The 23,841-nt window shown below is 39.4% G+C and overlaps 2 protein-coding genes across 3 annotated transcripts in view; one reads left to right on the top strand and one right to left on the bottom strand.

Annotated features, from left to right (window-relative positions):
* The window catches only part of Cep290 (centrosomal protein 290), an 81,096-nt gene extending 72,181 nt beyond the window's left edge, over nt 1–8,915 (top strand). The window contains exons 49-53 of the mRNA XM_041664539.1: nt 2,368–2,509; nt 3,642–3,715; nt 4,440–4,534; nt 7,874–7,953; nt 8,688–8,915. Coding sequence (XP_041520473.1) covers nt 2,368–2,509; nt 3,642–3,715; nt 4,440–4,534; nt 7,874–7,953; nt 8,688–8,915 — 619 coding nt within the window. The remainder of the gene's footprint in view (nt 1–2,367; nt 2,510–3,641; nt 3,716–4,439; nt 4,535–7,873; nt 7,954–8,687) is intronic.
* A 484-nt stretch (nt 8,916–9,399) lies between these two features.
* Nucleotides 9,400–20,438, bottom strand: CUNH12orf29 (chromosome unknown C12orf29 homolog). Of its 2 annotated transcripts, XM_041664561.1 has the most exons (8): nt 20,246–20,378; nt 17,496–17,685; nt 17,233–17,350; nt 15,105–15,200; nt 14,146–14,262; nt 13,192–13,389; nt 11,317–11,486; nt 9,400–9,588 (listed from the first exon to the last, which is right to left on the bottom strand). In XM_041664561.1, exons 2-8 carry the CDS (start codon nt 17,496–17,498, stop codon nt 9,400–9,402), a joined length of 891 nt encoding a protein of 296 aa, XP_041520495.1. In that variant the 5' UTR covers nt 17,499–17,685; nt 20,246–20,378. The 2 variants fall into 2 exon arrangements, with proteins under 2 accessions (XP_041520495.1, XP_041520486.1); XM_041664552.1 differs by lacking the exon at nt 17,496–17,685 and having other exon boundaries at nt 20,246–20,438.
* Nucleotides 20,439–23,841: the final 3,403 nt, after the last annotated feature.

Here is a 23,841-nt window from a genome sequence, read left to right as displayed (position 1 = left end):
AAAGATATTGGGTTTATGCCTAGGGCTTAACTATATGGCTGTGAAAGCCAACTTTATTTTACCATGTTTGATTAGGTCCTTGCACTTACACATTCCCTGTGATGTCCTTGAAGGCCAATATGCTTTGTCTGTTTGGAATGACTTGACAGAAAACATGACACCCATTGTCACTCCAACTAAAAAGTGAGACAGCTTGTTCTGTAGTGGGCCTTATATTGCATGTGTTTCTGTCCGCCAATTTTAAGACAAAAAGAAAAAGCTAAGTCGGTATATTCAAGAGCACTCAGAGAGATGGCTAAAGTCCTGCCCTAGACTACCCGGAGCAGTCAGTGTCCAGAGACTTCCCACTTTCAGACTGGGAATGCTGACACCAATGACAACAAGTGGAACAGGGTGAAGGGAGAACAGTCTCGTCGTCTGGGACCCCTGGGACTTTGAGCCAGCAGTTGACTTCTAAGGGTCACTGTTTTCTTATGTTGCCACATAGGCTGAGTGACTTTGAGCTAATGTACTCCACTAGTATTCACTCAGCATCCGCTGCCACACTGTGTGCTCCAGGCTCTGTCTAGAAAGCCCAGCCTCCATCACTTAGGAAGACCTGCTTTTCACGGTGACATTGCATAAATTATAACTAACTCTTGTTTTTATGAGGTAACAAAAATGCTTACCTACTTTCATGTAAAACTCTTTAGTTTTAAGACAGTTGTGGGTTGATGGCACTATTTACCCTTAATTGAAGATGACTTTTCATGGTAAAGCATTTTTGAGTTTTTCTGAGAACTGCATATAGGCAGCATCTTCAGTAAACAGTCATACTGTTTAAGGCTGGTCTCAAGCTCTATCTTGGCCTTCCACGTGCTGAGTGTTCTCAGCACCTATTGACGGCTAAGAGGGGCCAGGGTAGTGTATAGGCTATTTAGATGGGGTAATCTCATGATGAAGGACTTTATTCTTGGGTGGCTTTCTTAGTCATTCACTGTTTTATTCTATAGAACAATTCTCATAAAAGAAAGCATTTGACTAGGGGCTTGCTTACAGCTTCAGAGGTTTAGTTTATTATCATGATGGAACACAGACAGGCTACGATGCTAGTGTAGTAACTGAGAACTGTATCCAGATCTGTAGGCAGCACACAGAGCAAGGAATGGGCCTGGCAAGGCCTTTGATACCTCAAAGTCCACCTCCACTGACACACTTTCTCCAACTAGGCCACGCCTGCTAATCCTTCTAATCCTTTCATAGAGTTATATACTCTTTGGTAATAAGCATTCAAACATATGAGCCTATTTGTGGAGGTGGGTCATTTTCATTCAGACCACCACAGTGGCTTTTGAACAGAGGAATGGATGAAGTGGAGGAATGAGCTTCGGGGATTTAACATTGGCATTTGGTATATCTTTGGTCCAGTCAAGTAAGCACACCCTTCTAATCTGTTTGTAAGGTCTGCCCAGAATTATTTGAAAGAATTTATGTAATCATAACTGCCATTCCTTATGCTGTCCTTGTCAGATACTTTCTCTAAATCATTACCACCCTTTGTTAAATTATCTAGAAGACATTACATATTTCTTTCCTCCGGAAAGGTTTGAATACAGTAAACATCATCCTCCTGTGAGTATATGCCTGTTAAACTATTGGGATCAACAAAATTTTTTTTTGTTTTTTTTGTTTGTTTTTTTTTTTGGTTTTTCGAGACAGGGTTTCTCTGTGGCTTTGGAGCCTGTCCTGGAACTCGCTCTGTAGACCAGGCTGGTCTCGAACTCACAGAGATCCGCCTGCCTCTGCCTCCCAAGTGCTGGGATTAAAGGCGTGCGCCACCATCGCCCGGCTGGGATCAACAAAATTTTGAAGATTTCTTTTGAGCCTGGATTTTTTTAGTCCATTTGCCATTTTCTTATTGTTATAAATCTGTTTTGCTCCATCCATTCCACAGTGCACAGTGTTTCTCTCACTCCTGCCTCGGAACAGCTTGTTTTTTCTGTGGTGCCCGTGGGCTCTTTCTACCTGAACAGGGAGAGGGGAGGTGCTGGAAGTGGGGGAACATTGTGCAGTCTGATGAGTTAGGTGTTTTCTTATGCCTAAAATACGATGTCAACCTAAAAGCTTCACAGTTGCCGAAGTCAGTCTCCACCTCAGATCTTAGGCTCTTTAAGATCACATTAATTTTCTATTTTAATTAGCATGTGTGTTAATTAAGGTGCTTATTTATTAACATCACCTTTTACTCCTAAATATGTAGCCGAAGGTTTGACTAGAAGAAATAGTATTATGTAGTCTTGCATATATTACCATGATTTAAGTTGACTTTTAAATTAGTGAGAGAAATTACATATTAATGCCCATAATAATTTTCCTTTATATTTTTAGAATGTATGAGACCAAGATGAAAGAGTTCGAAAGTGATATTGCCAAAAAGAATCAAAGTATAATTGACCTTAAACAGCTTGTACGAGAAGCAACAGAGAGAGAACAGAAAGCTAAGAAACACATGGAAGATCTTGAACAACAGGCATGTAATCGTCTCTTAATGATAAAACAGTGTAATATATGTCAAGACAATCCCAGAACTGCCTGAAGGTGAAAACAATGAGTTCCTAAATAGTGTTCGCCCTCGGAGGCTCCTCCAGCGGGTGGTACTTAACTTACTTAACGTCAGCTCAGACGAGATTACTTCATTCTCTTACTCCCCACTTCTTCTTCATGATTAATCATGTGGGGTAGTTTTCAAAGTACACCCCAGATCTGGCTAGTGCTCCACGTGGAAGCCATCATCTTAGGCCTGACTGGCTGAGCAGTTTCCTGACTATGCCCTGGCTTCCACTTGCATCCTCTCCCCTTTCCTGTACTACTGGTCTGTTCTCCACATGGTTGTCAAATAGTCCTATAGGGTATGGAGCAAACTGGAGGAGTTTTATCCCCTTCACCATGAATGAAACTTTGTAACAGTTCTTTTCACAGCCTGTGTATAGATAGAGATACAGTATATGGCCTGCATCTTCTACAACCTGGTTCCCAGCATTAACCCTTTCGAACCTTTGAGCAACTGAAAGTCATTTTGACTTCAGCTTTTTATACCTGCTTGCTGTCTAGAACACTCATCACTATTCCCAGTATTCTTATAAGTGGCTCCAGAACTTCTGTGTTAAATGGAGGCCCTTCAGGGACTAGACCTGCACAGTCTGTCACCCTGTCTTCCCTAGATTCTTCTCCTAGACAGTGCTTTCTCCCCATCCTGCCATGTCCCATCCCATCTCATATCATGACAGCATCACTGCTTTCTTTTCCTCAGTAAAAGTCAGACACCTCTGTATGAGATCCCAGCCATTCTATGTGCTGTCCTTGCTACCTGGGCCTCAGTAGGAAGCTGCTCAAGTCTTGATAACTTGGATGCATAGACTAGAACACAGCTCTGGGAATTCATGCTTCCAAAGACCCAAAGCGCACGCCTTTAATCCCAGCACTCGGGAGGCAGAGGCAGGCGGATCTCTGTGAGTTCGAGGCCGGCCTGGTCTACAAGAGCTAGTTCCAGGACAGGAACCAAAACCTACCTAGAAACCCTGTCTCAAAAATCCAAAAAAAAAAAAAGTCTTATTTCCATGCTGAACTTTTATCTTCTAACTAACTTTTCATTGTGCTCAAAGATTGAGATGCTCAAAAATGTTCCTGAAGGTGTGGAGACAGATGAAGGGCTTATGCGGGAACTCCAGCGCCTTAGGTACATACATTTGACTACTTAATATTATTTGACTACTTAAATATTAAATGTCTTTAACGTCTTTTTTCTCTTTGCGTGTGCGTGTGTACACATGTACATTCTGGGTGGGGGGTGTGGTATGTGCATGCCACCTGTGAAAGAAGCACAGCTTGTAGGAGTCGCTTCTTCCTCCCAAGACCTGAAATCAGGCCATCAGCTTCACACCATGCACCCTTATCCACCTCTTTATTTTTAGAAAATTATTTTATACAGCCAGATTCGCTATACCTAAAGATTATGGTTTTTCAAAGTTGATTATTATTTCATCCTTCTAATATATTCACTCTTGTGTGAACAAAGAAATACTAATATTTCCAGATTGTAACTTAAATTTTTCTAGCAGCATAGAATTAAACTTTAGCATTGAAAAACCACATCCTAATGAAAGAGAAACAAGTAATTCTATGCTTCTAGGACTTTCTGCAGCTGCCTCTCATTGCAAGAAAAGAATTTTTGAAAATAACATCAGGACTAAGAGTAGGAAAAACTTAGATTTTGTGTTGTTTAGGAATGAAGCAATGAAGCCTGGAGAGGAAAATTTTCCTTGATGGCCCTGCTGCCATCTCTTAGGGATATCCTCCCAGCATACACCACCAGAGTCAGCTGTGATCTTGATGAAATGCTGCCTGTGTAGTTTACAGAGTGACACTGTTTATCTTTCTAACATGCTATCATTGTTCTCTAGATTAGCCAATAGTCAGCTGGATAAAGAAAAGGCTGAATTGATCCATCAGATAGAAGTTAATAAGGACCAACCTAGAGCTGGAAGCAGCACACCTGGTAATGTATTTTGTAAAACTTGTTGGCTATCCCAAGTTTTTGACTTAGGGCTTTCCTTTTGTGTGTTTCTATAGTACCAAATCCCTGATAAGAGTATTTAGAACTGTTCTCTCTCAGGCTGTGACACTTCGAATTGCTTATACTAAATGGCCTAAGTTTTTCATCTATGGGTTACAAACTTAATCATAGTATATTTCCAAGCAATTGATGCTGTCCTTTGCTTCCATCTTCCTTTTTTAAAAAAAAAAAAAAAAAAAAAAAAAAAAAGATTTATTATGTATACAGTGTTTTGCCTGCATCTATTATTTCTGGACGCCAGAAGAGGGCACCAGATCTCATTAGATGGTTGTGTGCACCATGTGGTTGCTGGGAAATGAACTCTGACCTCTGGAAGAGCAGCCAGAGCTCTTAACCTCTGAGCCTTCTCTCCAGTCCGTGTTTCCACTTTTGAAGTATAGGTCCTTGAATCCCTATGAACATTTTCTTGTGAATGTTACTAATTGCCTTAATTTTAAAACTACAGCACTATTTTTTCTATCACAAATAGAAATGTTCCTTTAATTCCTTTCAATCCCTGTCCTGGAATTAGCATTCATTCCCCTATATTGCACAGTTATACACAAAACAAATGTGTACACATACAGAATACAGTTGATCATTACTTGCTGATCTATATTTGCAAATGTAACTTTTTATCACAATATGTTTATAATGATTATAATTTATAATCAATTCACAATGCTTTTGCAAACAGGCACAGTGACAAATATAATAGCCTCCATATTCCCACTCAGGATCAACAATGTAGTGTCTGGCATTATTTCAGTTTTCCTACAGAGGTGATCTAGGATAAAGCATTCAGAACAACTATAGCCTGATGGGAGTTTGAATCTTCGCTCTGACACTTTCAGTGGGACAACCTCAGAAAGGTGGCTTAAGAGCATTTTCTTTTGAAACTAAAGAAAATGTAATCAATCAGGATGAGTTGTTTGCAGCATCTAAAGTGATAGTTTGTGCAAGGGTTTGCATGTACTTGCATTCCGAGGAACTGCGGTTTGAGATTTGCTAATTGTACCAAGTTCACAGGATAAAGCTTAACAATTAAGAGTATAGACCTTATATGTCTATTGAGTTTTTAACTTAACAGTGAAAGAGTGTAGACCTTATATGTCTATTGAGTTTTTCACTTGACAATTAGAGTGTAGACCTTATATGTCTATTGAGTTTTTAACTTGACAATTAAAGAGTATATACCTTATATGTCTATTGAGTTTTTAACTTAACAGTGAAAGAGTGTAGACCTTATATGTCTCTTGAGTTTTTAACTTAACAGTGAAAGAGTATAGACCTTATATGTCTATTGAGTTTTTTACTTGACAATTAAAGAGTGTAGACCTTATATGTCTATTGAGTTTTTGACAATTAAAGATTGTAGACCTTATATGTCTATTGAGCTTTTGTATTTTTTTGTCTGGCATGCTCTATGTCTAGCTTCTCTTACTGCTCTTACTACAGAGATCGTTTGAGCTCTGTACATCGTTCATGGTTTCAGTAATTCTGTAGTATGCCATTGAATGGATAGTGAGCAGTTTACCCCAGGATGGATCTTGGTATAGTTCCAAAGCTTCTGTATCTCCTAACATAATCGTGTCATTATGTGATAGTTTGATGGAAGTGTCATGTTCTGCCCTACAGGATATATCTGAATAATTTAAACTATTTCACAGAGATACTAATGAATCCTACTGCTACTTTGTATTAATGTGCAGGATGATTTGTGGGAGGCACTGTGCTAAGGACTTTACAAATTTTTTACTTTATTCTTATAATGCCATAGGATCAATACTGTTGTCTTCATTTTATATTTGATAAATGATTAATAACCTATCCTCAAGATCACAACGATTAGAAGTGTCACAGGAAGGTGAAACACTAATTCTATGAAAGTTCAGAACTCCTTGCCATGCCAGGGTCTTAACCACTGGGTTACTGTGCTTCGCTAACTAAAAACACCATGCATCTATCTGGAGTAGGTATGTGACTGCTAGGGGACAGCTTCGTGTGCTCTCGGCACACACAACAAAGACCTGTCAATTCTGTTGGCATTAGGCAAGTTCTCTAATTTGTCTAAGCCCAAACCCTTACATTGCTTATGTCTTAAGAGAAGGGAGGAAAGGTACCAGTCACATTTCAGAGAGTACCTGCTTCCAAATGAACCTGTTTGGATATTCCTGAATCAGCATTTAAAGATGAGGACATTTACACGACCTCTGGAAGATGTTCTATATATTTTCCTGCTTCACTGTTTGACCACCAGTCTGTACATAATATATAGGAGCTGACTGTGGATGAACTAACAGACATGTGCATATGCATGTTTACTGGGGCACTCCACATGGGAGCTAGGTAGAGGATCAGCCCATGTGTCCATCAACAGATACACTGACACAATGTGCTGCACATATATGGGAGTTTTATTAATTCATAAAAATATTTTTAAGAAAATGGTACTACAGATTACCTTGTTCAGTAAAACAGGCCACCAGTCTCAGAAGACAAATATTACATCTTTTCTTTATATGTAGGATCCATGTGACATGAAAATCAAAGGGGGATTTTGCTTTATAAGAGAAAATGTTTTGTTTTTTTAAATGATTTGAAACCTTGTTTATGTTTGCCCTTTGTCTCTGAGTTATAGGAACCACGTCAAGCAATGCAAAATACTCCATTCTTTGTCATGAAAATTTGTTTTCATTATTTCCTCAAACTTTAAAACAAAACCCTTCACCGTCCATGAGTGTATAGAGCCACATGACACTGTGTGCTGTGTGTCAGCAGCTGACTTCTTACCGAGCCGTCAGGACTGGGCTCCTTCATCTGCGCCACACACATTGTCTTGGACGTTTTGCACATAGTGTAAAAAAAACAACAACATGGAAATAGCCAAAGCTATTTGGGGTAGCGGGAGAGCATAAATGGCTGGCTTACCATTTTAGTCCTTTGCCTGTATATTTTGTACCTAACAAATTTTACTGGTTGTAGGATTTTTCTCTCAAAAATAGGAATTTCTCTTTTTAAAAAAATAGAAATGTTTCTCATATAGAGGAATAACCCACTTTTCCAATACCTAGCAGCTACTCCTCTGTCTGCTTGCTGTGGATGACATTACCTACTAGTGATTAACATAGAAGTATACCTGAGAAGGGCTCCTGCCATATAGGACCAGATGATCCCAGACTGTAGGCTTCATAAACTTCCTGTTCATTCTGAAACAAATCCTCTATCTTTAACTCTTTCACAGTAAACAAAAATGTGGGTCTAATTTTCCTATTTTGGCAGATTCTGACCAACTAAAGGAAAAGATAAGTGATCTGGAGACACAGCTCAGAAAGTCAGACCTAGACAAGCAACATTTGATGGTAATTCTTATTTATATCTTATTTCTTATTTATATCACCGTCTTTAAGTCTGTGCCTAAAAACTCATGATTTATTTCACACTTACCTTAGTAGTACTAAGGATATAATTTGACTCATGACAACATTTTATTAGACAACAGCTAGCAACAACAAAAAATCAGACAAACAAATAGAAAGGAATCAAGAATAAATTTCTTTTAAAGCCATAACAAATTACCTCTTAACAGTTTTTTAGAATTTTTTCTTAATTTGTGGGTCATGTTGAAAATAGTATTTCTAAGTACCTTTTGAAATTATGGTCAGAGATCTTTTCCTCACAACCTTTCTGTGCTCTGCCTTGCCTTAAGACCCAGGAGCACAGGAGCCTGGAAGTGAGCCCTGGCTCATCACTGGGCAGTGTAAACCGCGACTGGTGCACATGTGCCCTTCACATTCATAGCTTGACTTTTACAAATCCCAGGAGTCCATGATCATAAATATTATTTATAAAAGTTAAAAAAACAGAAAGTTAAAATACTGAAAACTCTTAAGACATTAACTTCCATGTAATGAAGAGCAGAGTCCCTTTGCTTGCCTGAGAACATCTGATGCAGTTCAGAGAAAGACTTTTGTTAGCAAGGTTCCATTGCACTATACTTTATATTTTACTGTTTATATTCTTTGAGTTTTTATGTTTGTAATCAAATCTTCTAAATTTCAAATGAAAAACATATATTGCTCTATGTGACTTACAGGAGGAAATTAAAAAGCTGAAAAAAGAACTGGAAAATTTTGATCCTTCGTTCTTTGAAGAAATTGAAGACCTGAAGTACAACTATAAGGAAGAAGTGAAGAAGAATATTTTATTAGAAGAGAAGTTAAAAAAGCTTTCTGAGCAGTTTGGATTTGAATTACCTAGTCCTGTTGCTGCTTCTGAACAGACGGAAGATAGAGAAAGTCCTAATAATTTCCCTATTTATTAAAGACCACATTTAACTGTAGATTTAAAATTATTTTATAAGTTAAAAAATTTCAGCTGGCAGTCAAGCAGTCTCTGAACTACAGAATTCACCTCTCAAAATACTGTATTTTTGCTTAAAGTCATATTTAGTTTTAACTTGGCAGAAAAGTATATTTTTGAAGACGTGAATTATTTATTGCTATCCAGTGTACAATAAGGTATGATATTCCTATTTTTATGTCTTAAATTTTCTAAAAGCATAAAAATAATCTTAACAATTTTACCATTTAAAACTGAAGTTTCAGATGTAATTATTTTGTAGTTTTGTGTTAATATATTCAAATCCTTTGATTTTGATAAACACAGATACATAAATCTTTATAAGTTATAACAGTTTGCCAAATAGCTAGCAAAATTAAATAGAACCTTGAGTTACTTTATCTTCTGTAAACATAGCAGACTCTTCAATATTAGAAAACTGCAATAATCCCAACTATATTTACATTTTATACATCAAATATTATATCTTTGAGCCTATCAAATTTCTGCTTATCTATTTTTGAAAACTGACTAAACAAACACTCTTTATCAAAAGCATAGCCATATTTGTTTAGGTTCATGTTAATAATAACTGGTTTGGAGTTCATGTAAGTATCTGGAAGAGGCCAGCATAGACCAAGGTGGTGGCGATGGACCTGTAAGGAGGACAATGTGACATTAGCTTTAGTTTGTAAATAGAATCTTAATTTACCTGTAAATACTTACTTTGGGTGCCCGCTACAGATACAATGTAAGGGTCTGCCTTATAGTACTCTTATTTTAATTAAATGTCATAGCTGTTCTTTTGACATAGTGCTGTCTATCTTCCCCATTAGAATATGAATTTTCCTGAAGGCAGAGACATTGTTTTTTTTAATTCTGCACGTATCTGAAAATGCCAGGAACCTAATTAAGGGTTCCTCCCAAATTTAATGGATATAATAAGTCTGTTGGTGAATATAGAAAAAAAAAAGGAAAATGTGAGGCAGAATCTAGCGTTCCCAAAGGGAGTAAGTGGTGGTTGGTTAGGACATTGTTGTGTAGCTGTTTCCTCCACATGAAGACGCCCTCTCGGGAGGGAGGCTCTTTAAGGCGCTCCATGAGTTTGCAGCAGCACTACCACAGGACAGCTAGCTACCCAGGATGTGCAGGGGGTTCCCAGGACGCTGCTTTGTGAGTCAGCACTCAAGCTGGGGGGGGAGGGGGGGCTTGAGTGATTGATCGCAATTGATCCTTATCGACTACTGCTTCTGGGCCCTCCGTACTCCTTGTAAGCAGCTCCTTCCCAGATTCCTGTAACCCCAACAAAGTCAGGGGCTCACTAAGGTCCACTAAGGAGTCCTTTCTTTGGTCTGTCCTCAGCATGTTATCTGTGGCAAGTGAGTGTTCATATCTCCCCGGGACTACCACACAGTCACACGACAGACAATTATGTTTTCATAGATGGTAATGAAAAGCAATTAGGGGGAGTTAAGAAGGGGCCATTCCATGGGAAGGCTCAAAATACCTAGCAGCATTATGCAGAAGAAATAATGTTCATTTGTAAAGAATGAGCACAATGGATAGTAATGAACAATGAATGCTTTAGGGAGGGAAATGTAGTAGTAACTCAAGCAGGACTCTTTTCTAAATTACAGTGAGCACGCCTAGCTGAGTGTAAAGAACAGAGATTTAGTAGATTAGACTTCTCAAGAACTGAACAACTAGATGCATGAAGTAATGGGAGGAAGCCTTAAAAATAATGAGTCCAGGTTTCTAATTTCAGTGAATATGTGGAGCCGGGAGTCCTAAGAACAGATTCAGTTTTGAATGAACATTATGAATTACCAGGGAGAAACAGACAAGTCCAGGGAAAAGAGCACAAAGCATAAGACAGTTCATCCTGTGTACGCTACTACTTGGCACGTTTTTACTAAACTCCCTATTAAGTTAGTACACGAAGTGCTGAGTGAAAGTAGGCTCTGAATGTCTCAGAGAACACAGTGGGCCACAGGAGCCCCCAGGAGGGGAATGCATTATCACTGTAACTCCGAAGCACATCCTGGATAGCCAGTGCCCGGCCTAACACCATCACTGTATACAGTGCTGTCTGCCCCTTCCCATCAACTCAGTTCTGTTTTAGCTCACAAGAATTATAGGGATTTAGCCGGGCGGTGGTGGCACAGGCCTTTAATCCCAGCACTCGGGAGGCAGAGGCAGGCGGATCTCTGTGAGTTCGAGGCCAGCCTGGTCTACAAGAGCTAGTTCTAGGACAGGAACCAAAAAGCTATGGAGAAACCCTGTCTCGAAAATCCAAAAAAAAAAAAAGAATTATAGGGAATTATACTAACTGCATGCCAGAATAAAGTCTATCCAGAGTCAGAGTGTCATGTCTTGGTCATTACCTTAATTAAACAGCCATCACCGCAGTGCCACACAATCCCTTCGATTTTACCCTCATTGCAGTCTTCAAACCAGGACAGCAAGTCGTTGTGTTTCAGGGTCGGCAGGTTTTCTACTTGGAAGGCTCCATGTGGTATGAGAAAGTGCAGCGGGTATCTCTTGCTTCCTAGCCCTAAATGGTAAATTTCCCATTAGCCATTCTCAGTCACATTCTTTTCAGAAAGAGAAAAGGTACCTCCCCAAATGTATAAATGTCTAAACATTTAGGAGCTATGTTAACAGAAAGGTTATTTGATTTGATTTTCTGTAGAGAATAATCCAAAGTGCATTACATCCAGTTCTCACTCAAGTGTGACACTATTTCCAAAAACTCTGTCTTACTTTCGTGTACTCTCTACACTGGGAGTTGGCACAATGACCTGCAGACCAGGTCCAGACAGATACCTATTACCTATTGTAAGTAATTTCAATGGAATGTAGCCTTAACCATTCATGTAAGTACTGCTGATAGCCCATTTCAAAGATACAGTTAACAAAGCTTAAAACACTGGCTATCAAACATTTTCAGAGAAAAACATCTGCTAGCATGTGCTATATAGTTAGCTGCCTTCTGCTGTTAGTGTTTACCTAATATCTTTGATCCTGGATGTAAGCTTAATACCCATCAATCAACCTACTTAAATTTGGGTGTATTATTTTCAGATGTGTAACTTGTGTTTCCACTGCATTTGCTTAACTCTAAAACTGTGTTACTGCACCTGTCAAAAACACCCGACGGTCCTAATAAAGAGATGAATGGCCAATAGCAAGGCAGGAGCAAGGATAGGTGGGGCCAGTGGTCAGAGAGTCTAAACAGAAGAAAAAAATCTGGGGAGAAGGAGGAGCAACTGGGGAACAAGGAGAAAAGGCCATTGGAGCCAGCCACACAGCAGCCATGGAGAAAGAAGTAGAGAAAGGTATGCAGAAATAGAGGAAGACAAAAGCCTAGAGGCAAAAGGTAGTAAGGGTAATTTAAGAAAAGTGCAAGAAACAAGCCAAGCTAAGGCAGAACATAACTAAGAATAAGTCTCTGATTTATTTGGGAACTGGGTGGCAGGCCCCTTCCAAACACCAAAAGGGTCAAACACCCACAACATGTGTATGTTTGAATACATATTTCTGTGGAATACAGGTTTGTGCAACTGCGTTGTGGAGACAGGAGGTCAACACTGAGTACTTGTTAATTGCTTTCCACCTTATATTTTGAAAAAGGGCATGTCTCCTAAAGCTCAGTGATTAGGCTACATTGTCTGCAAGGCCCAGATAGCCTCTTATCTGTGCCTCTCTGGCTCTTGGACTGGGCCACCTCCCTACACCTTCAGTCAGCTTTTGATCTCTAGAATTATTATAGCTTTAGAGTCTTTATTCTATTTTATGATTCTCCTTTCAATTCTGCACTCCAGCATACCACTGATTTACCCAATTCATTTCGGTTCATTCATTCTTTATACAGTATCTGTTGCCAATTCTTCCCCTTGCCTGTGTTTACTAAGGCTAAAGTGATGGTCTAACGGAACAGCGCATTTCACCCAACTAACTCCCCTAAACTTATAAAGCAATGCAAAGCTGCATCTCAGTAATTACTTTCCATGCACAGTTGTTAGAGCTGTCCTGGGAAGGATAATTGGATAAAGGCAACCTGCCGCATTAATGAATCACCATGATTAGCCATCCACACATTTTCTCTTGAATATAAGATTTGGATGATGCTAAGATTTCTCTTTGATATAAGAAGAGGATGTGCTCCTAGGAACTGGATGCGAATGCACTCGCTGCTGCTTCAGTATGTTTCTCGGGCTGACCACAGGACGTTCTCTCTGGAAAACATCCTCACTCACCATATGGGTTTCCATTGATATTTGTTCCTATCAGTTCCAGGGTTTGCTCTAAAAGTTCTGACAGGGGCACGGCACTGATTTCCAAAAGTCCAGGCTCTTCAGGATTGTGCCGTAGGACCAGGGCAATTCCAAACTCATAATTCACCACAGAAGAATGCCAGCAATACTGCTTGCTGTTCTTTTCCACTGGGACCCAGCCTGTTAGTTAAAGAGAAGTCAGTGCTATCACACTGATTCTATTAAAAGATGCAGGCATTTGGTTGATTATTGGTTATAAATATTCCTTATTTTCTAGATTCCCTATCACACAGACACTTAAAATCAGTGAGAAAGTTAACAATTTTACTGTTTTCCTTATAATCATAAGGGTTCATTTGCTTATTCTGTTGGGGTATATTAGCATGAACTAAACACATTCTTCAGAAAAATCATCTTGGTTAAGGAGCAACTGAGTACTACACTCAGACAGCATTAAAACTCTCTTCTTTTAAATTTTATTTTAGTGTCTTTTCTAACTGCCTACCCTCCCTCCTGCCTGATATTGTCATTTTTTTTTCACTTAATAAACCAAGTTCTCTGTATCATCCTACAGTGTCAGTGGTGCTCCACATTTATATCCTTCCGATCCGGCTGAGCAATTATCAATTCCCTATTTGCCATTGCTGTTTTTACTTTTATTGCTAGGCTAAGCTCCCTCAATGTGGAAAACTTGCCGCATCTGAAAGAAACAGGCCACTCTGACCAAACACCTTACAAAATATTCTCACCCTTGAGAAAGATTCAAACTCAAAAGATCATTCCTTGCTATGTCTTTATAAACTGTAAAGACTTTTCAATAAACTCGACTCAGAAACTTCACATTATAAATAAAAAGAAAAGCTAGCTTAAGACAATTTTCCAATTAGACCCTTTTTGCCTGTTTCTTATACTAAACACAAAATGATTCTGGGATACCGGGAATGTGTCCGTTCTCATCAGGTACTGGCTTCCCATTCAGCCGCTCTACTTCCTTTGCTGGTACCCAGCACTCTGGGACAGGCCGGAAGTCTTCCTCTGTGTTCCACAGGTGCGCTGCAAAGAGTCAGTTAAGGCATCAGACAGAGGACAGGTGCAACACTACATCGCTCACAGATGTGAAAGGGACTCTATTTTCCCTGCCACGTGACTACATTCCAACTTAGGGGACTAACATTATATTTTCAACTTTCAGTACATTTATGCACAGCCTAAGGTAGCCAACAATCTGCAAGGATTCATGAGTTTTTAATTTTTTTATTTTGGGGGTGTTTCGAGATAGGGTTTCTCTGTGTGATAGCCTTGGCTGTCCTGGAATTTATTCTGTAGACCAGGTTGGCCTCGAACTCTGTGAGATCCACCTGCCTCTACCTCCTGAGTGAGACTTAAGAGTTTTAATATGTACTCCCTATGCCGTACTTTATATATGTGTATATATGTTACATTATATATATGAGTAAAAATAATATATATGTATAATATAGTCATCAATGCAATAATATTAACTATCCTTTAATATCTGTCTTTATTTTTCTCATGCAAACCAAATGAAAATGTATCTTATTAAAATACTGTATGGTTAAACATTATAGACTGATACTATAAAGAAGTTACAGAAAGGGGGAAAATAGTTTTCAGTATTTGTGTGTGTACACATGTGTGTATGCATGTGTGTGCATGTCTGGGCACTGTGCCACTGATTCAGCTCTAAAAATGAATTATATATATATATATATATATATATATATATATATATATATATATATGGGGTGTAAATATATATGTGTATATATACATAATTATTTTCCCCAAGATATATATACCTAGAAGAACTATAGCAATAATTTCACAAATTTCAACTCTTTAAATCTGAAAAGTTTGAAGAAAAACCCACTAACCTTTTGAGTTTTCTTTTGAATGTAGAAATTTTTTAAATCTTTTCTCAGCTTGCTTGTTAGGTTTTCTATCTAGTCGAGCCCAGAGGTATGGCTGACCTAAAAACATAGGGAAAGTCAAGAGGAAACAAAATTCATCTTGCAAGACATTTCAGAGGGGAAAAAAAAATCAATAAACAGTAGTCTTCTCTGTAAGAAAACGCCTAAGAGAACAAGGAAACACATGATGCTCAGCACTGAGTCCTCATCCCAGCGTGTGAGGATGTACTTTGTTAAACGTGAGAAAGATGCATGGTCTTTTTATCAGAATGTTCCATGCTCTCTTCCTAAATTCTCACGAGAGCAGAACCAGGTGGCTGTGTTCCCACCTCCCCTGAACATGATAATGCCATGTGGGGTTAATTCTGGCAGACGTGGAAAAAAGCCGACCTATCTGGTCACTAGACACAGAGGGTGAGGGTTGCTTACTCCTGGGTGTGAGCAGTCTCAGGGCACTGAGTTAGCTTACTGTTGCCACTCCTTCCTTAGCGGGAAGAAGCCTACATGACAAGGCACAGCAGGAAACTCCAACTAAGACTCCACCCTGAGTTCCTGACACACATCAGTAGCTCTTAACCTGAGAAAACGTGTCCTGCTGTGGCTATAAAGCACGACAAAAATACAGATTTTTCTCTGGTATCCCCATACCTGTTGCTCTGTAACAGACTTACTTCTGAAATCCTTACTTTAGTATGTGTTTATCCGTTTGTCATCTTTGGTCCTGTGAGCATCCTTGAGCAGTAAAATCTCTAGCTCTCTAATTGCTCCCATCCTGCACATCACACATAATACACACCGAAGTTTTTTTTTTTATTTTTTTAATAAAAGAGCCTGATAAATCTTACTCAAATATATAAATCAGAGGCAGTGGGGAATATTATTTTCAGGAGCAAGGATAGACGGGGTTAGATGACACAAAGTATAAAATAGCAGGAGACCCAAGAACGAAGGAGGAGGAGCAAGAAAACAAGGAGAAGAGGACATCAGGGGCCAGCCACTCAGCTACCCAGTTATATAGCAAGTTCCAATGAAAGAAGTGAAGAAAGGTATATAGAAACAGAAAAAGATAAAAGCCCAGAGGCAAAAGGTACTCGGGATAATTTAAGAAAAGTTGGCAAGAAACAAGCCAAGCTAAGGTCGGGCATTCATAAGTACGAATAAACCTCTATGTGTGATTTATTTGGGAGCTGGGTGGAGGGCCTCCCAGAAAAGTCAACACAGAGGTTATAAAATTGTTAAATACACTATAATACTCTTATTAGCTACTCATATACATAATATAAAGAGCTAGATTAAAAATATATTGTTTCTGGTTGAGTAGACTTTTTGTCCTTTTTACTGGTAAACATATAAAATGCTTTCCACTAACATCCATTAGGATAGCTATCACCAAAAATAATAAATATTCCTAGTAGGGAAATGGAAAAAGTGGAATATCTGGAAGCTAGAACTTCTGTGTGACCATTATGGAAAATGTATGATGGGTATTCAAATTTTCTAAATTAGAATTAACATATGATCCAGTAATCTCACATTTATATAGGTTCATAAACACCCCCGCCCCGGCAAAAAACTGGAAGCAGTACTTTAGGAGAGATAATGCATTATTAATTGCATTATCAATGGTGGCATGAAGGTAGGAGCAACCCAAATGCCTATCAGTGGCTAAACAGATAAACAAAATGTCCTATGTACATATTAAACAATTTTAAAAATGTGTGCAATCTGACACAATCCAATCGGGTAAAATACTGAACTAAAAGAGTAAACCAGCCACAAAGAGACAATTATATGACTTACCAATAGTCATAAAGTAGAAGAAACTAAGAGGCTGTTGTATGAAGCCGCTTGTTTGTTCCCCACTTCTCAGCCCCGAAATAATCACACAGAAACCATATTATTTGTAATATTGTTTGGCCAAGAGCTTGAGCGTACTTCTGGCTAACTCATATCTTAAATTAACCCATCTCTACTAATCTGTGTATCACCACGAGGCTGTGGCTTACCCGGTGAAGTTCAGGCATCTGTCTCTGACAGAATTTATACAATGAAAAAGATAATACGTTTAGTAAACATGGGAGTTGTATTTTACCTTTGTGGTTAGTAACATAGCAACACGTCCCATCCACCTTTTCTGTGGCGATGGCATTGTACACATCTGCCTCTAAGGCCTTTTCACTTAGAGTTTCGGTTGCCAAAACTTTAAATGGCTTAAAAGAAGAAAGAGAAAAAAAAAACTGGCATAAGATATACAGCCTCTGACTTCACACACAGGCTCACATGAACTAATTCCCTTAGTCCCAAACAATTGTCTCCCAGGTCTCACTCTGCAGCCCAGGCTGGCCTTGAACTCACCATCCTTTGTCTGTAGCCTCTAGTTCGGAGATTCCCCTCCTGCCCCACCACAACAGCTCTCCCTCTCTGTAGTGTGATCACATTCAAATTGATTGTCCATGTGGACTGTGATCTACAGGTTTGTCCTCCACAATGGAACCCGGAGCTGTGTCCTATGGCTATGCACTGACCACACGCATTGCACCTGACGCTGGAAATACAGAGAAGTACCCACCTTTAGTGAAACTCAGACGTCAGAGGGCAATGACAGAAATAAAATGCATCACATTATTACACGGATGAGTACTAAAGAGGAAAACACGATGGAAAGCCACAAGGAAGTGCTCTAAAGAGGCAACATCTGAGCAGATTTGACGTGCAGAGGAAAGGCCCACAGGCAGGGCATCCTGTGTCTGAAGAACGCAAGTCAGCCACTGCCTTTGGAACAGACACGTGGGTGCTGGGACCGGAACTGAGCTCCTCCGATCTGTGTAGCAGCCACCTTCCAAGTCTGTGATACACTACTTCAGTATCGACTTGTCATCGGTGTGTGAAAATGGGACCAGGAGATATCATTCTAAGCCATTGTGGCAAAATGCTAGCGACAGCAGGTGTGTATGTGAGTGTGTGTGTGTGCGCACGTGCATGCCTGTACTTATGTGTGTGTGTGTGTGTGTGTGTGTGTGTACATTTTTAAATTTATAAAATTTCAAGGAGGGTGACTACGCCCTTGGAGTTGTTAATGACTGTAAAATGTTCCTCCCATGGGGATCATTTCTCTACTACAGTTTGCTATTTACTCCTCCACCTGTGACCAAACTACGGCAAAAGCAAGAAGCAATTTGTGTACATAAACAGGCAATGCGGATTGATTGGGTGCTGTGCAATTTCTAATCGGGGATGAGTAATTTAATCAAGTTTTATTAAGATCTACTGAAAAGCACTGAAGGTAATTCAAGCAGAGTGGTTAGCCTGGGAAAAGCATTAATGCTTAATCTGTTTACAAGATGAAAGATGTTGCAAAAGCAACAACTCCACACTGAGATTTTAAAACAGACTGGGCCTAATTAATAAGAGACTTTGGATAATTACTTGGACACTATGCTGTAACCAGATAGCTTTAACTATAAAGAGATGAGAGGGTGGTTTTTTTTTCCCTAGTATAAAGTACTTTTAAAATTACGCCTACCCACAATATTCAAAGCTGAGAATCATGATTAAAATGAATCATCAAGGATGAGTGTTTTGCAATACTTGGATTTATTATGATTTTTGTTCTAAACAGCCAGCAATACCGATACTGAATACTAATCTTAGAGCTTTACTAGAAAATATAGTGGGGCTCATTCTGGTAGCAAGTACAACTTATTAAGTAGTACCGTAAACAACATTATGACATTTTAAGTGTAATAACGAGGCAGTAGAAAGGAATATGGAAAGATCAGATGTTAAAAGGAAAAGGTAAGAAAACATCAAGGTTGATGGAAAACTGGCACGAAGGCTCTCAGAGTCCTTTGAATTAAAATTTGATAAATGCTAATTTATGTGTCAGTTCCTAGCAGCAGGGACTAAGAGATAACAGGGCATCTTGTTAATGGCCATTTAATCTAAAAGACAAGAAAGGGGCCCGAGGGAGGAAAAATGAAGCTCTAAAAGAGGGGGAATAACAGAGCACAAAAATAAAAAGGGTAATGGTGTGTGCGAGGGGGTGCAAACTGGAGACTTGGGGGAGATGTGCAGCCTGCTGACGTGGAGAGGGGACAACACAAATTATGGATGAAAATGCTAAAAGGAGTGGTGGCGCACGCCATTAATTCCAGCACTCGGGAGGCAGAGGCAGGTCTAGTTCGAGACCAGCCTGGTCTACAAGCGCTAGTTCCAGGACAGGAAGACAGGTTCCAAAGTTACAGAGAAACCTTGCCTCGGAAACAAAAAAACAGAGAGAGAGAGGGAGAGAGAGGGAGAGAGAGGGAGAGAGAGAGAGAGAGAGAGTCAAAAGGAAAGCTCTTACTTTTTATGCTAACTAAAAATAAACAAACAACCCACAAGAACAACAAAAAGGCCAGAAAGCCAATCGTAGAGTGGTAAAGGTGAAAAAGTGTGAAATTGATTTCAAATGCACATGCTGACTGTGTCTGTGTTGAGAGGTAAATAATTTTGCTATATATCAAAAAAACACGCTGATAAAAACTATCTATATATTAACTCACTTACGTCCACGCAAGGCTCACTCTGTAAAACACAGAAGATGACTAGAAAACCTTAGGACGGGCACTCCGAGTTAGAATTAAGCAAGAAATGACACGCGGACTGACTTCAGCGACCTAGTCAGGCTAGCTGTCAACACTGTCATGGGTTTCTAGGACACAACAGGTAAACAATGCTTTCTCATCAGACTCTTGATCGACAGTCGTTCCAAGTTAGATGACCCTGATATCTCACTCACTACTCAGGTTTTTCACTCAACGGTGCTGGCGTGGGAAGGAGGTCACTAATTGCGATGTAGGTTTTCAAACCTGCCAGAGCAAGTTTGAATCACTTGATCTGGGAGGGGAAAATAAAAAATAAATAAATAAAAGAGAGAAAGAGAGAGAGAGAGAGAGAGAGAGAGAGAGAGAGATATTCTCTCCCACACTCCTCACAACGAAGAAGGTCCACGAAGCTGGAGCTCAAGGTGTACTTCACCCAAACCTCCCCTGTAAAACCTGCAGGGCTCCCGGGCCGCCGCGCAGCGCTGGAGAAGCCGCCCAGCAGCCCAAGTCGCCGGGTACCTGATGCTCCCGCTTGGCCGAGGGCTCGGCTTTCACCTCCGTCACAAACACGCACGGCATCTTCCGCTGCACCGAGCCCAGGCGGCTCATGGCGCGGCCACTCCGAGTCTCCGGGACGCAGGATCCCGGCCGGAGGAAGCCCTGCAACAGGCAGCCAGAGAACAGTACCCAGTCCAGCCAGGGTGATCCTTCAGCGCCGCCGAAGGACCACCCCGAAGAGGGGCGGGGACGCATGCCCGGAAGCGACCGCCTATTAGCGGCGCATTCTGGGAGTTGTAGTGCGGCGTTGGGGCTACCGAGCTCGCTACTGCTCGTGCGTGATTCCCAAATAAAAAAAAGAAAAGAAACAAGATCCGTTACCCGGTGTTGTGTACTAGGCCATAACTTAGTAACGATGATATTTTCGGGACTTAATATCCAGTTTAGGATGCAACTTGGCACGTTTCTCCTGAAACTGACTTGTCTGCTTTTTCTTTAAGAATTTAAAGGGATTATAAGCCCGGAGAAGTTTAGAAAGAACTATTAGATATTTCCTAATGTGCAGACAAAAACCCCTGATTTTCCAGGAATAACATTAGTAAAACTCTACAATTAACAGAACTGGATTTTTTTTAAAGCTTCCGTTTGAATTTATCATCGTACAGTGTCTAATTTGGTTCTTGATGTCCTTTCCAATGAGTAAAATTTAGACAAATCCCAAACCGTGGAAATATAAACAAACGGCAGCACGGTCAAGGTTTTCCTCGGACTCCAGCAGAGAGCTTGAATTGTATTCAATCAACTATCGAGCTGAAAATAACATGCTTAGCTTGACTTGCTATCCAAAACGACATTGGATGGTAAATAATAAAGTTAATGCTTGCATAAAAATAAAAAGTATTATATTTTGGAAGTAGACCTATCTCACCGAAGCCTGAGGCCATAAAGAGATTTTTAACCTTACCATCTTAGGTAATTGGAAAAGCCAACTTTTAGTTCTATAATTTTTAATCTCAATTTGTATTTTTATAATAATTGCTTCATCATCACGTATCCAACTGCCCAGCATTTTATTTACTTAAGCTCTTGGGGGAAATTAAATAACCTCATCTGCCTTGAAAGTATATGAGGGGACTCTCAGAAGAATAAAAGTATCTCTAAAAACATGCTCATAGTTTTGTGATTGCTGGACTGACAATGGAGTGTGAGTGAGGAAGAAATTGGCTAATTTGCGATCTTTCTCTTCTGGCACATAATTTTTTCTCATAGGCAAACACACACAATTTTATCCAAAACAAAAGAAACTGAGGGGTTGGGGTGGAAAAAGACTATACCCACATGGTTCTGGCTCTGTGCTGTTGAAGCCAGAAACTCCTTAGCCTCTTAACTTCATGAATTGGTAACTATTTGAACCGCTAGAGCTTGTCTCTTGGGTCTCAGACAATTAAATGACCTTCGCAGCTCTCAACTGTCACTTCCCAAACTGCCACAGAATATTCTAGATCCAACATTCTGCCATTTCTTAGAAAAGATAATCTTCCAAAAACATTCCACTTGCTTCAAGCCTCTCCTCTCTGGAAGCACCGGCAGCAATATTTTGGTTCCTTCAATGCTTCAATATTTTGGTTCCTTCAAGATAGAAACAGAAGAACCCACACCGGGAGATCATCAGAGGATCAGGCTCCTACTCGGAAGGATGGCAGCCAGCAGCTTCCCCAAGTTCAGATACAGAGCTGGTTGTAGGGCCCCTGGCCACCAACCTTAAAGTGGTACTCGGGATAATTGGAAGATTTTTCTTCTCTGATGTGTTAGTAACCTAGCACACACCAAGAAGAAACTCCATCAGAGGCTATCTTGGCTTGCACAATTCAGGATTTCTTGGTCTGTTTTGAAGACCAACTTCCTAGCACTTTTTATTACAGGGAGAGAAAAACATCCTCTTGAGTAGAATCAGAGCTTCCTGTAAAAGACTAAAATGAAAAACACAACAGGATGGAAATGAGGCAAAAGTGAAAAGTAAAATTAGTGATAGGAAAGAAAAGAACTAAGAGAGGAAAAGGGAGGGCTCCTGGTATCCCAAGGACTAACAGAAGGTGCCCAACTAAAGTTTTACACAATTAAAGTATCTTTTTTTTAAGGCAAGACTTATCTTTATGTATTTATCAATAATTTCAAAGGTTTTTGTCAAACCTTTAATTTGCTCTTTTACCTCTAAGACTGCCTCATTCCTTTCATTTTACAGTTACAAGCAAACGAACCTAGAGTTTAGCTCTAGATTATTACTCTAGACCTCTGGACTAAAACAGTTCATGGCAATTTACCCTGTTTTACTTAAAGTGGAGACCAATGTTTGTCTTGATCATCTATGACTTCAATGAAAAGACTGCAGTAATTTAAAAACATACTCCGGTCCAGTGTGCTCAGTCATCACCAGCCAACTTCTAAGTTGAATATTCTTTATTTCTGCTAGGTTCTGATTCTTATAGGAAAGATAATCAGATGGATACTTTAATAACTGCTTGTTGAAATGTTTCCCTCTGGGAGTCAGAGGGCTTCATATTATTTTCAACAAATTCTCCAAGGTTTCAAGCATGCTGGAACCCTTTGCTATCAGCTGAAGCTAATTTTCCTTTTATGACGGATGAAAATGGAATAAAGTCACTGGATGAATAGGTACTCCTGTTTATTTTCTTGTACATTTATTACTGTTACAATCTGGCACAGAGTGTTTTTAAGTCGGTGTATATAGCAACAGATACATATTTAAGTGATTGTACCTTTTTTTTGGATTGTAGATAGCATATTTACGTTAGTTCCATTTTCAAACCACATAGAGAAATAACTTTCCTCATGAAATACTTACCCATTTTAACTTTGAAAATATGAATTTGTGTTTCTTCTATAACCATTACACTGAAAGATAAAAGACAGTCTTAAACTTACAGATAATCTTTTAGTATATTTGATATATATTGGGCAAGGAAAGTATTCCCTTAGGTGAAGGAGCCTACAGTTGCATATGAGGTCATTAATGGTGAGCAAACAATGGATTGTGTAACAATGAGGAAAATTCTGGAAGTTTGAGTTTGTGTGATTACTAGTAACCACTGTCAACATTTCTGCAAAGCTAGAGAAGGTATCTTCTAATTTAAATTTCTTTAAGCATTATCTATTGTGTAATATACTGTCAACAGGAGGTCAGTTGTCAAGGAATACTACTGATAGCCTGAAAGACTGTGGAAAAGAACAGTTTCCCCCCTTACACTCTCATAGTTCTTATATTTGCGTCCCTGCAATTTGTACGTACTTATAAAAAACACACAGTCATTGGATTAGCAGCAAGAGATTGAAAATGGCAGAAGTTGGGAATGACTGCTATTTCTTTGTTAATTCCACATGCATAAAGGTAAATATTGTACAACTTACAGTACCCATGCTTAAGCTTTTTAGTAGAGTGAAGGAAGAAGCAGCAATAAAGAGATACCTTAATTCTGAAGTAAAAACTTATGTATTTCTGTTATCATGAATTTATGTGAGAAAGTCTGGGTTAATTTAAAATCATTATGTATTTAAAACTATTCTATATATATATGTGCATATATATATAGTTAATTTCA

The sequence above is a fragment of the Microtus oregoni genome, unplaced genomic scaffold (genome assembly GCF_018167655.1).
Source record: "Microtus oregoni isolate MIOR12 unplaced genomic scaffold, Mior012 000001F_ref0000356, whole genome shotgun sequence".
Taxonomy (NCBI): domain Eukaryota; kingdom Metazoa; phylum Chordata; class Mammalia; order Rodentia; family Cricetidae; genus Microtus; species Microtus oregoni.
Note: the sequence above shows the minus strand (reverse complement) of the source record. Positions and strands in the feature narration are given on the sequence as shown.

Bases quoted from the DNA above. Each gene is read 5' to 3' on its own strand.
- CUNH12orf29 (XM_041664552.1), bottom strand. From the start codon at position 20,335: ATGAGCCGCCTGGGCTCGGTGCAGCGGAAGATGCCGTGCGTGTTTGTG. The intron at 14,263-15,104 runs GTTAGTGGGTTT...GACTCTTTGCAG, and splicing joins TTCAAAAGAAAACTCAAAAG to CGCACCTGTGGAACACAGAG. The intron at 11,487-13,191 runs GTGAGTGAGGAT...TTTACCATTTAG, and splicing joins TATCAATGGAAACCCATATG to GGCTAGGAAGCAAGAGATAC.